This window comes from Nicotiana sylvestris, chromosome 3, assembly GCF_000393655.2.
Source record: "Nicotiana sylvestris chromosome 3, ASM39365v2, whole genome shotgun sequence".
Taxonomy (NCBI): Eukaryota; Viridiplantae; Streptophyta; class Magnoliopsida; order Solanales; family Solanaceae; genus Nicotiana; species Nicotiana sylvestris.
Genome location: NC_091059.1, coordinates 143,754,218 through 143,769,545, shown reverse-complemented (window position 1 = coordinate 143,769,545; position 15,328 = coordinate 143,754,218). Strand labels below are relative to the sequence as shown.

The window sequence follows — 15,328 nt, the reverse complement described above, 5'->3', positions numbered from 1 at the left end:
TGTCCTGCCTCCCCGACAAATCGGGTTTATGCAAAATACTTCTTAAAGGAAAAATGTTAACAACCGAGATAGGGTGGCACTGGAAATAGGGTCTAAGCTTTCGTGAAGCTACGACTAGTGCCATGGCCAGTTTTGCGAGGCGTGGGTAACTCATCTCAACATATACGAGTGTTTTGTTAATCTAATAAATAGGAGCTTGCATAACTTTATTTTGTCAAACTAGGACTGCATTTACTGCTACTTCGGTAACGGCAAGGTAGACGATGGGGTGTTCTTCGGGTTCAGGCTTCCAGAGTAGAGGTGGTGATGACTGATATGCCTTTAGTTCTCATAGATCTTGTACACAGTCGGGAGTCCACTCGAGGCCATTATCCTTTTTGAGTACGTCGAAAAATCTATGACATATGTCGGACAACTGCGAGATAAATCTCGATATGGCACCGATTCGACCAGTCAACCTTTGGACCTGTTTCTTAGTAGTCAGTTGTTCAGGTATCCGGTTGATAGACTTGATTTGGTCTAGGTTGACTTCGATCCCTCGTTGTGACACTAAAAACCCAAAAACTTTCCCGAGGCTTTGCCAAATGCACATTTCTCTGGGTTTAGTTTCATCTTGTACCGTCTTAGTATGTCGAAAGCTTCCCTCAAGTGGTTGATATGGTCTTCTGACCTTATGGATTTGACCAACATATCATCGATGTATACCTCCATGGTTTTGTCAAGTTGGTCTTTGAACATTCTTGTGACCAATCTCTGATTGGTGGCTCTTGTGTTCTTCAACCCGAATGGCATGACCCTATAACAATATGTTCCTTGGTGGGTGATGAACGTGATTTTCTTTTGGTCCTCTTGTTCCATGAGTATCCGGTTATAGCCTGAGTATGCATCCAGAAAACTCAGCAGCTCGCTCCCGGCCATTGCGTCAAAGAGTTGGTCGATATGTGGCAACAGGAATGAATACTTCAGGCATGCTTTGTTCAAGTTTGTGAAATCTACACACATCCTCCATTTTTAATTTTTCTTTTTGACTATCACCACATTGTCTATCCACTTGGGGCATTTTGACTCCCTGATTGAGCCATTTTTAATAACTTTTATACCTCCTTGTGGACGGAATCATTGATGGTGGGGTTGAACTTTCATCTAACTTGGATGGAATGGGTCGGCATTCAATTTATGTGTGGCGATCTCCTTGGGGATGCCCGGCATATCTGCATGGCTAAAGAAAAATAAATATGCGTTACTTATTAAAATTGGCTAAATTTACCTGGTTCTCAAAGTTTGCAGCCGATGTAGGCATTTTTGCTAGGGTAGCTTGGATCTAATTAAACGGGGTCGAGGTCCTCTACAGTTGAGTCCACGACTTCGACCGTTCCAGGGTCCATAATGACGTCCATTGTCTCTTCTTGTGTCGACCTCGACCATGTTGATTGCTATACTTATTTTTCCTTATCTTTCTTTTGTTGGGTTGTTGAGCCATCCATGGCGATGTGATATCATTCCCAGGATGTGCGTTGTTCCCTTAATATGCTGAATATTCCCCAAGGTGTTGGGAATTTGATCATTTGGTATAGGCCGGAGGGGACAACTCTCATGGGATGTATTTGTATGCGATGGCCTGATCCATGATGTGGAATGTTGTCTCCAGAGTCATGCCACCGGCGAGGACAGGGAGTGTAATTTCTGCCAAAGTCCGTTCAACTGCATTGGTAAAACCGATTAGTGTGATGCAGTGTGGCACTATTTTGTCTTCGAGTCTCATCTAGGCGAGGACTCAGGGATGGATAATGCACTCTCTACTCCCATCATCTACCATGATACATTTAATATCAGTATCTAAAATTCGTAAAGTAATGACAAGGGCATCGTTGTGAGGGAAGTTAAATCGCCGGCATCTGACTTATCGAAGATGAACCTTTCTTCGAGTCCATCATATCGTTCGTGGGTGATCGATATTTTGAGATTGTGAGTGATGGTGAACTTGATGGTATTGATAGAGGCATCATCGTTGCCACCAATAACCATATTGATGGTGTGGGCCGGTGAGGAAGGCTTCAGCAGGCCTTGATATTCTCGACCCCTAACGAAGGTGTTCCTTCCCTTCTCGCTCAGTAACTCTTTGAAGTGCCCTTGCTGCATCATGTTCATTACCTCTTGTCTTAGGGCGATGCAATCTTCTGTTTTGTGCCCAGATTCCTGGTGGAATTCGTCGAGGGTGTCGAATTTTCTAGTACTTGGGTCGGACCTCATCTTTGGCCGCCACTTTATCTTTGTTCCGAGTTTCTCTATGGCGTAGACTATTTCTGTAGGTGAAACACAAAAGTTGTGAGCAAATAACAGGGGCGCATACCTCTCTCATTTCTTTGAGTTCCTGTTCCCAACCTATATGGACCATCATCATAACGGGAGGAAGGAAGGACGGGGGCCCTGACATAAAGCTGATATCGTTCTTTGTTTGGCCGTGAGATTGGGTGATCCCTTCTCATGTTATCTCTTTGTTCTTTCCTGGGTTCGACTTGTACCGAGATAAGTCGTCGAGTTGGCCTATTAAGGTCGTCATCTGCTCGAACTTCGGAACAATAGGCATTATAGATTTTATCCTAAGTAGTTGGATGGTACTTCATCGTCCGTCTCAGCAGCTTTCTGGTCGCTCTTGAACCCTCTCTACTTAACCCATTTTGAAATGATACAACTACCATCACTTCGGATACATTTGGTAAGGCCATCCTTACCCTATTGAATTAGGATTAGGCGAGGAAGTCCCTTAGTCCGTCTCCTAGGGATTGCTTGATGGCGAAGATGTTGTTTACTCTTGTTTCGGCTTTTTTGGCCCCGACATGCGCTGTCACAAACTTGTAGGCCAATTCTTTGAAGGTTTCTATGGAGCGGGCTGGCTGCTGTGAATATCATGTTAATTCTCCTATGGTGAGGGTTTCGCCAAATTTCTTTAGCAAGATGGAGGACACTTGTTCCTTGGTGAGGTCGTTGCCCTTCACGGTGGTGACATAATGAGTCACGTGATCTTCGGGGTCGGTTGTTCCCTTATGTATCCTGAGATATGGTGGCATTTTGAAGGTCCTTGGTATAATATGTGGGGCTGCTTCCTCGCTATACGTCTACTCTAAAAACTTGCCAGCGTCTCTCTTCAGCATTATTTTAGGGGCGCCCGGTATCTTGTCGACTCGTTTTTGGTATTTTTTCATTTGGTCTCTAAGCGTTTTGTTCTCATTATCCATTTTTTCCATCATCTTCAGAACAACGACGAGGACGTTGTCACCTACACTGTCAGTGACATTGTGATTTACACCTAGCGTTGAAGGCTCTGGTTGATCGCTCTATTAGTCTCCTCGTTATACCGTGTGGGCTCTCGCAGTTTCTATGGTCGTGCATGGAGCTTGTTTGTTGAGCACGCTTACTAATGCATCGGTCAACCATGCTTCAAGGAGCTTTTTCATGGCAGGTGGTGTCCCTTCTCCTGTGGACGTGGAGGCCCCTTTTCCATTTGGCTTCGTTGTGCTACAATGGGGGGAGGGCGACCTCTCGCGCTTTGGGGGGAGGGGCAGTGGGTGTCACATCATTGCCCAACGTCTCATAGCTCTCCTTAATAGCGTTCATGAGGTTGTCGGGGATGTCACTTGTCACCTTAGCTTTGTCTTCTTGGTTACCTGCCATGTAAATTTCTATACGTACATAGAAGGAGAAATTTTTGTGGTTTGTTAGGTTTGCAAATCACGTAAGATCTAATGGAAACTAAAAGATTAGCTAAGAAGTCCCCACAGACGACCAAACTGTTTTACCCAAAATTTAGATCTAGGTTTAAACAATTAGATTTAATAAAATAAAGTCAATATTAGCCAATATTAATTCCAAAAGATATTTTAACCGACTTTGTAGTATAATGATACATATATTACTTAGCTAGTAATAAATGACGATAACACTAGCAATGTTCAATGATCCAAAAAGGTAGGAGATAACATTAAATAACAATAAATAGCAATGAATAATATTTAAGTAAATAAGAACATGTGAGTAATCCGAAAAAAGGTGAGATCTGATGATATTCTTTCTGACAATGATGAATGATTGATGAGCTTTTGAATATTCGGATCGTTCTTGGATCGTGGGGAGAAGTTAGACAAGAATTTAAAAAAAAAGGTATATATTGTATGTTTGTAATAAAGCTTTGTTCTACAGAGAAAAGTCAATGTGTTCTCTTACTAGTGAATATCTTATGTCCTCTATAATTATGTCTCTTTTGATTTATAGGAAATATATATCTAAAAACCCTAATAATACGGGTACAAGGGTACAAAGAATATCCATTAGAATATTTTTTTTAGTATCGTATCCTAAAACTAGCGGTTATTACTCTGTCTAAGATGTATGCTCGACCCCGACCTTGTTCTTCAATGACTCATCGACCCCGCCCTTCATCTCTTGGGGGCCACTTCAACCTTGGGCAGGCCTTTGTCGAAGTCATACTGGCAACACGTGGCAGCCCATGAAGGCCCTCTTAATGCGTATACAGTTTAATCATATCAAAGATAATTTTTAGCCCACACAATATGTCTTTTAAATCGGTTCGTGAAATAATAGTTTGGTACTTTCATTACCGTGATTATCTCTAGTGAATACTTATAATATGTTGTAATTCTCAATAAAATTTACTTATACACAACAATAATGTAATTTATCATGTGAAATTCTGACATGATTAAAAAATATTTTATATTTATAGTGTATAAAATATTAAATTAATTCGATGCTTTTTTCTCACAACCATATTACATCATGCCACGATAGCTAAAGAAAATAAAATATTTACTGTGAGTGCTTGTTTAGCAACATCCTTAATTTAAATTTAATCGAAACAAATCTAGTAGAATTTTGTTATCCAACTTTTGAAAGCTGGTATTCCCTTTTTTTAAAGAAAAAAAATCTAATTTTGAAAGAGTCTAATCTAGATTGTGTTTACCCCTGAGCAATAATTAAAGTTTAAAGAATATATGGTTTAATCCAATACGAATAATCAAGAACAATAATTAAATGAGTTAAAAATAAAATAAACGATCAAATCAATCACAATATGGTGACCCAACTTGATCTTAGATTGAACAGTAGAATTTGTCCTCGATTGGACCTTCGATACAAGCTCGCTCACGCGTGAGAACAAATGAACAATGCTCTCAACAATAGCTAGAGTACAAAAGTAAACTTTTATTGCTTTGGTTTGCCTATGACAATGTGTTAGGGAAAAAAAATACCTCCCCCTTTATATAGTAGGAGAATTTAACTCATAGTACAAGTCTAAACAAGGTAAAAATCCTCTTTTTCCGGTAAATGTTGATCCATAGTTGACACTGAAGGGGATTCGCACCGTAATATCCGGTGGAGAGCGAATATTGTGGCCCCCTACTCGTCATGCATAATCGTTCACTGCGTCCCCCGAGGTCCAGAAGCTATACTTGGTTCGAGTCCATCATTTTTCCGTGTCTGATCTCTGATGCATCGTTCATTCTTTCAGGGTTTCGATACGAGCGGCTCCTGAGCCTCGTTTGTAATCATGTCAGCCACGCTTCCTCTTTGTTTTCTAATCGCGGAAAACTTTACCCCGATTTTACCCATGTACAGATTGAGTGAACACCGTATAATTCACGGAATACCTGGAGCAAAGTCAATTAAAATTCAACTTCTTCATTTTTGTCAAATTAATTAACTTGTTCCTGGAAAAATGTCATCCTTCGTTGTTACTGATAATAGTATTTTGTATACACAAGGCATTAGGCATACTTTGCCTATATTATTTTTTTTGTACATATACATGATATTGGCATACGAGAGCTCTCTAAATTTACCTAACAAAACTGAGTGAAATCCTGATTGGCTAACACCCAACGTTTACAAAACAAAGATCAACCATTTGTTGGACTGAACTAGAAAAATAGGCGCTTCAATCGTTTTTATTTCTCGTCCAATATCTGATATTTATATTCATATTGGGACCTTAATTATATTAATTCAAATTTACACCACATAAAACACGTTTAACGAGGAAGTGCTCCCTACCATAATTTGTATATATGACCTCGAACTCCTGACTAAGATTAAGAAAGGAAGATTCTATTCAACACACCACAGCCCTTACTAGTACAAACCACAATTATACATATCTAATACATAAATTATGCATATATTTTATCTCACCGCCTATTTTAAATTTAAGCAATTGGGTGGATGGCCATTTGAGTTAATTATGTTTTTTTTTTAAGTTTTATTGGCACTTTGTTTAGGTTGGTACATTGTTTTTCGTTTACCAATCAAAATATCAAATAAAATAAAATAATAATAACTTACATTCTTAGAAAACACTTTTCAGCCACACAAAAAAAAAAAAAAAACCGTCGAAAATATTTTTTATTCATACAAACCACAACCTTCATAATTTTGGCGGTTATTTAGTGAAAATCGAATAATTTCTTAGTTAGTCGCTATCATCATAGGTGTAAACATCAATGTATTTTTTATGCTCGCGAGAAGAGGCGCAGATTGAAAAAGAGTCTCTTTGTTGGCTAAATTATAAACCACTAAATTCAGACAGTGTAGTACCTGTACAACTTAAAGCATTTCTACCAACAACCAGATTGTGACAATCATTTTGAACTCAACGTACACGTGTCTCTTTTTCTCAATTTATATATGTGGCCGATTTCTTAAGGACCCTCCAAATTGAAACAATAAGTTTATTAGTAAATGAAGAACTAACTTAAATGGCCGTCTACCCAAGCGATTAAATTAAAAATATTCGACATATTATATATGTATATTGTATAATTTGTGTTTAATTATGTATAATCTGTGTATACATACTTGAAAAATCAAAAAATAGATTCAGCCAGTTATTTGTGTAATTCTATTTTAAATTTATGAGTTCATAATTCAATATTTTGAATAATTCCAGTGAATTTTATACAATGGAATGGCGAATTCTCCTTCCATGGAAATAAAATACAGAAATATACGATGGGCAGATCTATGTCAGATCCATGGAATGGCGAATTCTCCTTTCTTACATGAAAGGATATAGAAAATAAGTAGGAGGAATCAGAATATTTAAATGTGGAAAAAATAAAATATTTAAAAAGTAAATCGCTTTATCTGTTTTCATCTAGAAGTGCTTCTTTTTTTTGTAATAATTTCGCTTCTTTTTTGTTTTTTTTTGGTTGCTCTTGAGATACCGCCAATGTTAAATGTATACAAAGTATTCTCTAATATACGGCTTAAAACGTTGATTCCATTTTGGGATAATCTCTCAAAATGAATGTTGAATAGTATCAGGTTCTCCTGATTTCCTTTTCAGTAGTGGTAGATGTAGAAAGTATTGTATTTGTAGCAACAGTTGCAGACGCTTTAAATATTTTTTTTTTAAAATGCAGATGCTTTTGCCACTACATTCACTTTTCTTAATTATTTTGCTTCCATTCACCAAACATACTTTAACGCCAATAATTTTAGTGTTGTCATAGCTTCATGAAGGGGCGAAGCTATGTTGATTCAAGGGTGGCCAACTGAACACCCTTCGCCGAAAAATTATACTACCTACAAGGTAAAATATTATTTGTTATTGATTAAAATAGACTTTGAACACCCTTGCATAACCCACTGGCAAAGAGTGTTCAAACTCTGAACACCTGAATTTTCTATCTTCGCCACCGGCTTGATTGCCTACTTTCTCAAAGAGCTTTTCTATTGATTGCTTCAAATCCCTTTACAATCAAATGACACAATTTCCATGACGAATGGATTGATTTTTTTTTATATTTTTTATTTTCCTCCTATCCCACTCGAGATAAATTTGTGGTCGCACAACTTATGGTAATTTGTCATTAAAGTTATCTATCTTATTTTCCTCTCAAAAGTCATCTTAGCAAGATTTTGTATTTTTCGGTGATAATTATTGACATGACAGGCTCAATTTTAGGAGAAAAGATTTACAAACACTTAGTATATACCAGCGCTCTTTCTCCTTTCTGCAAGGTATTCAAGTTGCTTCTTTCTTGGGCTGCAGATCTACCAATTTGTCCAAGTACTCAGGTAGCTAATCTGTCATAAATATTTTGGCATTAATGAAGCTGTCTCCTGTTCTGAGAATGAAGCCTAGCCCAAAAATTAAGACCACTATATCTCTTAAAGTACTAAAACACCCCCAACAAGTTGAGGCGAATCTAGGGATGTATCGTTCAGTGATTTTAATTGAACATTTTGCTTTCGACTGGAACTATATATGCATACAACAACAAAAAAATTAAATAATTTAATGTTTATCCGGTACTCACTGACTCTAGATCATAGATTCACCTTTGCGGCTGCAAGTGTGTTAATTTTATGTTTCTGGTACATTTTTTAAGGAGCTGAGACTTATCATTTTTTGAAGAAATGAGAATTATCACCTCAGACAACCGACAGATAAAAAAAATCATTTACAGTAAATCAGAGAAATTATAACATCTATACTAAAAGAAAATTCAAATGACTAAGGCATTTTTCTAAAAAGGGTGAGAATACAAGTCCAACGAAGGCGTTGCCTTGTCCTTTAAACCTTTCTGGCCCAACCTAGCAATCTTCAAATCAAATTTATTACAAGTGCGTGCTTTTGTTGATTTCCATTAGAACTGTTTATTGCAGAACTCCTTTACTCGTAATATCGAGAAACTTATGTTCAGATGTCAAGTAGAACAGGTGTCTTTTTATACTTTCCGTCAGACTGATTTGTGTTTGGACGTAAAATACAAGTCGAAGAAGCCTATCATTTCCTTTGTACAAAATGATGTTTTCATGCCAATATGCATTGAGGATTGAAATATAAGATATTACTACAAACAAACTAGTATACAGGAGAAACATGTAATCAATCATATACAAGAAGGCCAAGCATTACTACATACTAAATACAATTACTTATCTTCTGCCGTAAAATCTGGTTCAGCTGGTTTCTGAAGCAAAATGGGTGATATCCTGTCTGCCATCCTTGCTTTCTTTGAAGTATTGCGCCGCAAAGCACGAAGTGCATTAGCAGCAAATCGCGATGCATAGATAGTAGCACCCAAACTTGGCGAGCTACCACTTCCCCTCGCTAATGCATCTTGCAATCTGCTTTCTTCTTCGCGAAGAGACTCCTCTAGCTTCTTCCTACAATGACGGCGCCATGCTGCTTGTATGAAGCAGGCCGCCCAGGTTCTCCATTGCTGCGAGTAAAACCTAAAAGTATGGCGGAGTTGCTTGCTATGAAGTCTTCGAAACTGAGAGGCTACAAACTTCAAATCATCGGCCACTAGAGCAAATGCTTCAACTTCTGAGAGCGCTTGGACAGTTCGGGTTGAAATTGGGAGGTTATTTGATAGATGAGGATCCAGAGCCCAAGTAAGAAGCTCTTCTCCACAAAAATCACCAGCTTTTAGATAATCAGAGTTAAAAAAGCCTGTCCTCCCTCCATTAGTGGTTACGGTCAATAGTTTGCCCCGCATTATAAAAAGCATCTCATCAACTGGATCACCTTCACGCACAATGAAGCTGTTCTCCGTGTAGAGGACTGGCCTGAGACGGTCACATAGTGCATCCAGGAGTTGCTCATCCATTTTTTCAAACATTGGAACCTTCAAATATTCATATATTTATCAAAATCGAATACTACTATTTAGCAGATTAATACGAATAGTTCGAATTTAAAAAAAACTTTTAATCTAACTAGTATCATAAAGCAAGGTCATTTAGGTGCGATGACATACATACAAAAAAAAATTATTGAGTTGCAAAGCAGGAATAACAGAACTTACCCTCATCAGCAAAGCCAAACAAAGATGGCGCTTTATATCTCTTCTGAGGTCTTTGGGCAGGTTGTGGATCAGATTCTCTTCATCAACACCCCTAGTTTCTTGCCACTTGTATTGCTCATAGCGCCTGATTCGCTCCCTGAGGTGCTCGGGGAGTAAGCGGTGAGACATCCACTGCTCTGCATCTCGTCTTTTCACCCTCATCTCCTCTAGTCTTATTGTTGTCGACTGCAGATATGTCTGTCACACCACAAGTACTTCAGTTAAATAGGGCCAAGTGAGCACTGGCAATTATGACCACTGAAGTCAAAACAACATCCTATTATTTACCCTGTCTGTAAAGCCCTACCACCCCTGTCTATTAGATGCAACTGACTTCACAACGAAGCTGTTACAAAAGAACATTTTGGATATAGAAGCCCCACAAAACATTTACACAACCTCTAAAAGTTGTTTTAACCACATAAGGCACATCAACAATAATCCTAAGTTGACAATCTAATGGATATAATGAGAATTCTATAATAAACATGTCGCAGCTATATTGGAAAACAATTACTTTGGCGTGTCTTTTAGTGTAGACAACAATTTTTGAATTGCCTGAACTTTGAAATAGACCGGAAAGTGAATCTACCTGCATATTTCCAATGAGAAAGGAAAATAGCACCAAGCCAGCAATGGAAATGAAAACCGCAAAGCATATTTCCCAGACATAGGTACTTGTTTGTAGGTTTTGACCGAGGGAACTGCAACATCAAGGAGTAAAGTATCAGTTTGAATGAATAAGAGAAGCTAGTATGAAACTGACAAAGACAAGGTCGTTGTTTATTAATAGATCTCCATCCTAAGTGCCAATCTTTGGGATTAAATCTAGTTCTTAAAGATCCTTTCAACCTCATTGTATTCAAAAGAAGATGCTTTCACTAAAATAAATTCCCCACATTTCGATTTCACAGATGCTATAAAATAACTTGTTACAACAAAAAAAGAAAAATTTATGGCCGGACTTTATGGACAGATTGAGATATATCTCGCATGACAAGTATCCATCTCCTACCCTCCCCCTCACCTGGGCATATCAATTTTAGAGATCGATACATTCTTTTGAAAAGGGACAACCCCAATGTTCTAGCATCATGGGAAGTGCACTATGCTAAGCCGCAGATCACAAATATAAGCCACAAGCTATGAAAAAGAGTCTCTTACTCTTCCTGCCTCAGTTTACAATACATGGTTAGAGAACAGCGATATAATACATATGTATGAGGTTAGACAGAGTGATAGGTACAAAAATATCAACAGCAAACATGCAGTTGAATATGCAAAACTCAAGCAAATATAGCAAGCATACCTCAAGTTCTGCAGACCCCACCAGAAACAATAAAAGAACTTCTGCGGAAAATCCATTGATTCCACAACACCAGACTGGAGGGCGTCAAGGAATATCCCAAAATCAAAAACCGTTGCGTTTGGTGTCTCTATAGGACATGAACTATTTAGCAATGTTTTAAATCCAGTATGATCATCATCACAGTACAATGAAGCATGATGACACGCAGATGAATTTCCACATGCTCGTTGCCAACAAGTAGATTCACGTTCTATAGAAAACAGGTACCAAAACGCTCCAAGTACCTAAAGGCAGAGAATAACTTGTTATCAATGTTTCAGCAATGATAGTGTACGGATAATGGACTATAAGATTATGACTTACCTACCTGCTATATTATTGAATATCTGTAGTAATCATATGTTTACATGTCAGTGAAAACTTAAGATGAGTGAAAATCCACATATTTTATTCCTATACCACCAATTGGGACCAAAAATAAAATCAAGGCTTAAAAAGACACCTTTTAATACAACCATCCCACTTTTTTTTCATAACGGTTATGTCTTGGCCAGCTTGCGCGCACCTAAACTATTCCACCGGGTACCTACTACCTCCCACTAGCAAAGGTACAGTAAATTTGCTCACCAAGACAAATGGAAAGAAATCACACGGTAACATTTTGACTATGTTGGATTTGAACCCTAGTCCCTAAAGTTTGCACCCACTTCTTTGACCACAGGTCAGACCTTAGGTGCAATCCCAAAAGTAATTTTTTAACACATTAAAAAACTATCTGAGTGCATAGTATGATAGCCTTTTATAACCAAGCTTACTAGTTATCACAAACTTACATGACTGGCAAGCATATAAAGAAAGAGATTGAACGCAGCTCCAGCCCATGCTGTTTCGGTGAGTATGCCGGAAGTTCTAGTGACTTCCTTATATAAAGGATAAACTCGAAGGAGCCTCGGAATATATTGGAAGAAGACAACAAATTTCAGCAAATTCTTCGTGTTCAAAGATCTAGCACCCCGCAATCTAGGAATTACAACTAAAATTACAACCTGAAAAGACAGAAAAACGACACGAGTTAAAACAATAAATCTAGAATTTGTATTTGCATAGAAATTAGATAGCATGATTATGGTTAGCAACCTAGTTGCTGTACAATCTCTTCAGAGCTGAGAGTCTAGCTTAACAACATACTAAAAAATCCTTAATATCATGAAGCGCATGAAAAAACAGAAGTTTAGAAAATAATTTAATGCCAAAAAAGTCTGCATATCATGAAAATCTACATTCTCCATGATAGACAGATACATTGTTTGAAGCAGCATAAATCTTGCACACAGACCAACCATGTGCTATCCAATAAATAAGAATAGTTTTTAAATCAACACTTCAATAATATTTTTAAAAGAAAGACCAAAGGTGCTGAAGAAGGCAATGACAAACAAAGCAAGAAGGTTGAGTGAGCCTAAATAGACCGACATTGAGGACATGACCTTCCAATTAAGCAATGTATCGCCATGACTAATGGTCAATCAGGACAGCAGATATTGTTGATTAAGCAACACAGTTTGTTGTACTAGATTTTTGAGACTGACCATCAATAGTACAGGCCTTCTATGCTACACCTTAAGTTGATATTATCAACCAAAAAAAAAAGGAATAAGAGAAGTCACTCTAACCTGTGGTAGAGGAAGAACTGCAAGAATATCTATAAAGAAGTAAGAGGACAAGTATCTCTTTGCTATTTCCCAAGCATCTTCGACCAAAACTCCTCTTCCAAATACACGTGACGAAGGGGCGATGAAACCAGTACGAAATTGAAGCACAATATGGAGAAGGTAAAAGATATCAGTGATGGAACGCAAAACACTAGCTGTGACCTCCATTTTTCTATCCAAATGCAGGCATTTGTTGTCGTTATCAATCACTGGAATGTAAAAAAACAAAGGATCCAAGGAGACTGCAATCACACAGGATAACACAAATATTTTGTTCCACTTCTGAAGAAAAGGTCCTTGAGGATCAAGCATCTTTTTTTCTGATCCCAAACTTTTGGCCAGAAGGCAACTTAAACAAGAATTTAAGGCTTGTAGTATGCTTTTGATCCTTGTAGAACCACATTCCAGGACTTTGTGTAATTCATTAGAGATCATTCCAACTTTGCGCCAACGTGCTCTATCATTATATGGAAAATTCCCATCTGAGCTTCTCTCTGAGTTCCAATCCTGAAACCTGCATGGCAATCAATTAAAGTGCAGAAACAAGCTTAGAGTTTTCCCGGAAACAGCCTCTCTACCCTTCCCAGACCCTACTAATGGGATTCTACTGGGCTGATGTTGTTGTTGTAAACAAGCTTAGAGTCAGACATCACAGCAAATTGATCCACGATTAATAGTACCTCATTACAAGAAATAATGAAATGATGCATGATTAATTCGCAGCAAGCAGGTTAAAGTTTGTGTTACATGGTTAAATGTATCAAAATAAAGTCATCCCACATAAAACCAAAATAGTGGTCGGATACCCGGCTTCTTTTTTTTCCTTACAATTCCACAATTAGTTTGCTTTCCAGTCCCTCTAACCTGTTCATTTGTTCGATTTTCTCCTCTATGTCAAATGCTTAACAAGTGAGACTAGTTCAATACGCTTCAGCATATAAAATAAGTTAATACACAAAATGGTTTGCCCAGGTTCATAGCAACTGACCTCACAAACTTCTCTTGCCGGTGATTCATAACTCAAGGCAACGCATCAAACTGTTCAAAGAGGCAGTCAACTTCCAAAATCCTTCGAGGGACGACAGGTTTCTTCATAAAACTGCCTTGAGTAATACAACCAGGACCCTACATACCGTTCCCCGAAAATGTTATTACACAAGTTTATGGGATATTATGTTGATTCTCTCATATTATAACAGTAAAACAAGAAACCCAGCTATAGATTTCCTCCGAAAATGGATGACTGAAATACTTTTGAGATGTTGTCACATGCAAACATTTCGCCATAAAAATCATAAAATTTAGAATAGGAACTGAACTTGCTTAGTAAGTTATAACACGGTCGTGTCATGAGAGAGGACTGAGGAGGATGCCACATAGCTCAAAAGGAAATGTTTACACATAACATAACTAGAGCAATATAACAGTAACCTAAATTGAGCTCGAGTTCAAAGTCATTGAACTTCCAACAAGGTCAACTAATCTAATTGAAGACATCTGTAAGGCAATTTCTTTACTTCTCAATGTTAATGCCAGATAATTCAACAGGGAATGTTTACATGTAAAATCATTATTATAAATTGTAATAAAACAATAGAAAAAGAAAGAGCGCCCCCCCCCCCCCCCACAAAAAAAAAAGTCACTGAAATAATGTTCAAAATGAACTCTACCATCAAGAAATTACTAGAATGATCAAAGTCTATACACAAGCTAACTACTTTGACCATAACAACCAATAATTTCCAATCACAAGGCAATAAACACTGAAGTTAAAAAAATTAAAAATTGGCCAAATTTCAACCATCCAAATGAAACACCTACTAAATTCAACTACAAAGATATTAAGAAGGAAAAAAATGAAATGATTAAAAATCCAAGCAAGAGAACTGAGACATACCAAAATCAAATGTTCCGAAGAAAACTATGACGCCACTCTGTAATAACAAGAAACAACTAAGCTTTCAGAGATGAAGCCGATAGAGGACGAAGAGGAAGACGATTATTGACTAAAAGGAAGTTTCGCGGAGATTTCTTAGGGTTGATTTTGAAAATTTTCTAAAAGATAGTATTATGAAGCAACTTGTCTTATTTGGTTTTTATACTCTCGGAAAGGACATATAGAGAAACCAACTAGTATATATCGCCCCAATTGGGTCCTATAGTATTTTATTTTCTCGTGTTCCACTCCTGGATTTTCGAACCGGTGTCATCTGTTTCCGGTTCCTCGTTATAACGGTGCTTATTTTCGAAACTAACGGCGACGGCGCGCTTGCTTGTGTTTTTTTTTCTTCTTCTTCTTAATTTTCTTGTTTGTGTTGGTTCAATTATTATTCGTTTTGTTGTTTACGATACTGAAATTAATTTCATCTCTTTCTTTAAGCGAAGTATATAAAAGACAATGACGAGTCTTTTTGCAGTGCTTAGCGTAAAAAAAT

At 37.6% G+C, this 15,328-nt stretch overlaps 1 protein-coding gene across 1 annotated transcript; it reads right to left on the bottom strand.

The window, feature by feature from the left end:
• Positions 1 to 8,726: 8,726 nt before the first annotated feature.
• LOC104227537 (cyclic nucleotide-gated ion channel 1) lies at positions 8,727 to 14,988 on the bottom strand. The gene is made up of 8 exons (XM_070171056.1): positions 14,791 to 14,988; positions 13,882 to 14,018; positions 12,855 to 13,407; positions 12,015 to 12,227; positions 11,182 to 11,465; positions 10,465 to 10,576; positions 9,834 to 10,070; positions 8,727 to 9,653 (listed from the first exon to the last, which is right to left on the bottom strand). Exons 2-8 carry the CDS (start codon positions 13,908 to 13,910, stop codon positions 8,955 to 8,957), a joined length of 2,127 nt encoding a protein of 708 aa, XP_070027157.1. The 5' UTR covers positions 13,911 to 14,018; positions 14,791 to 14,988; the 3' UTR covers positions 8,727 to 8,954.
• Positions 14,989 to 15,328: the final 340 nt, after the last annotated feature.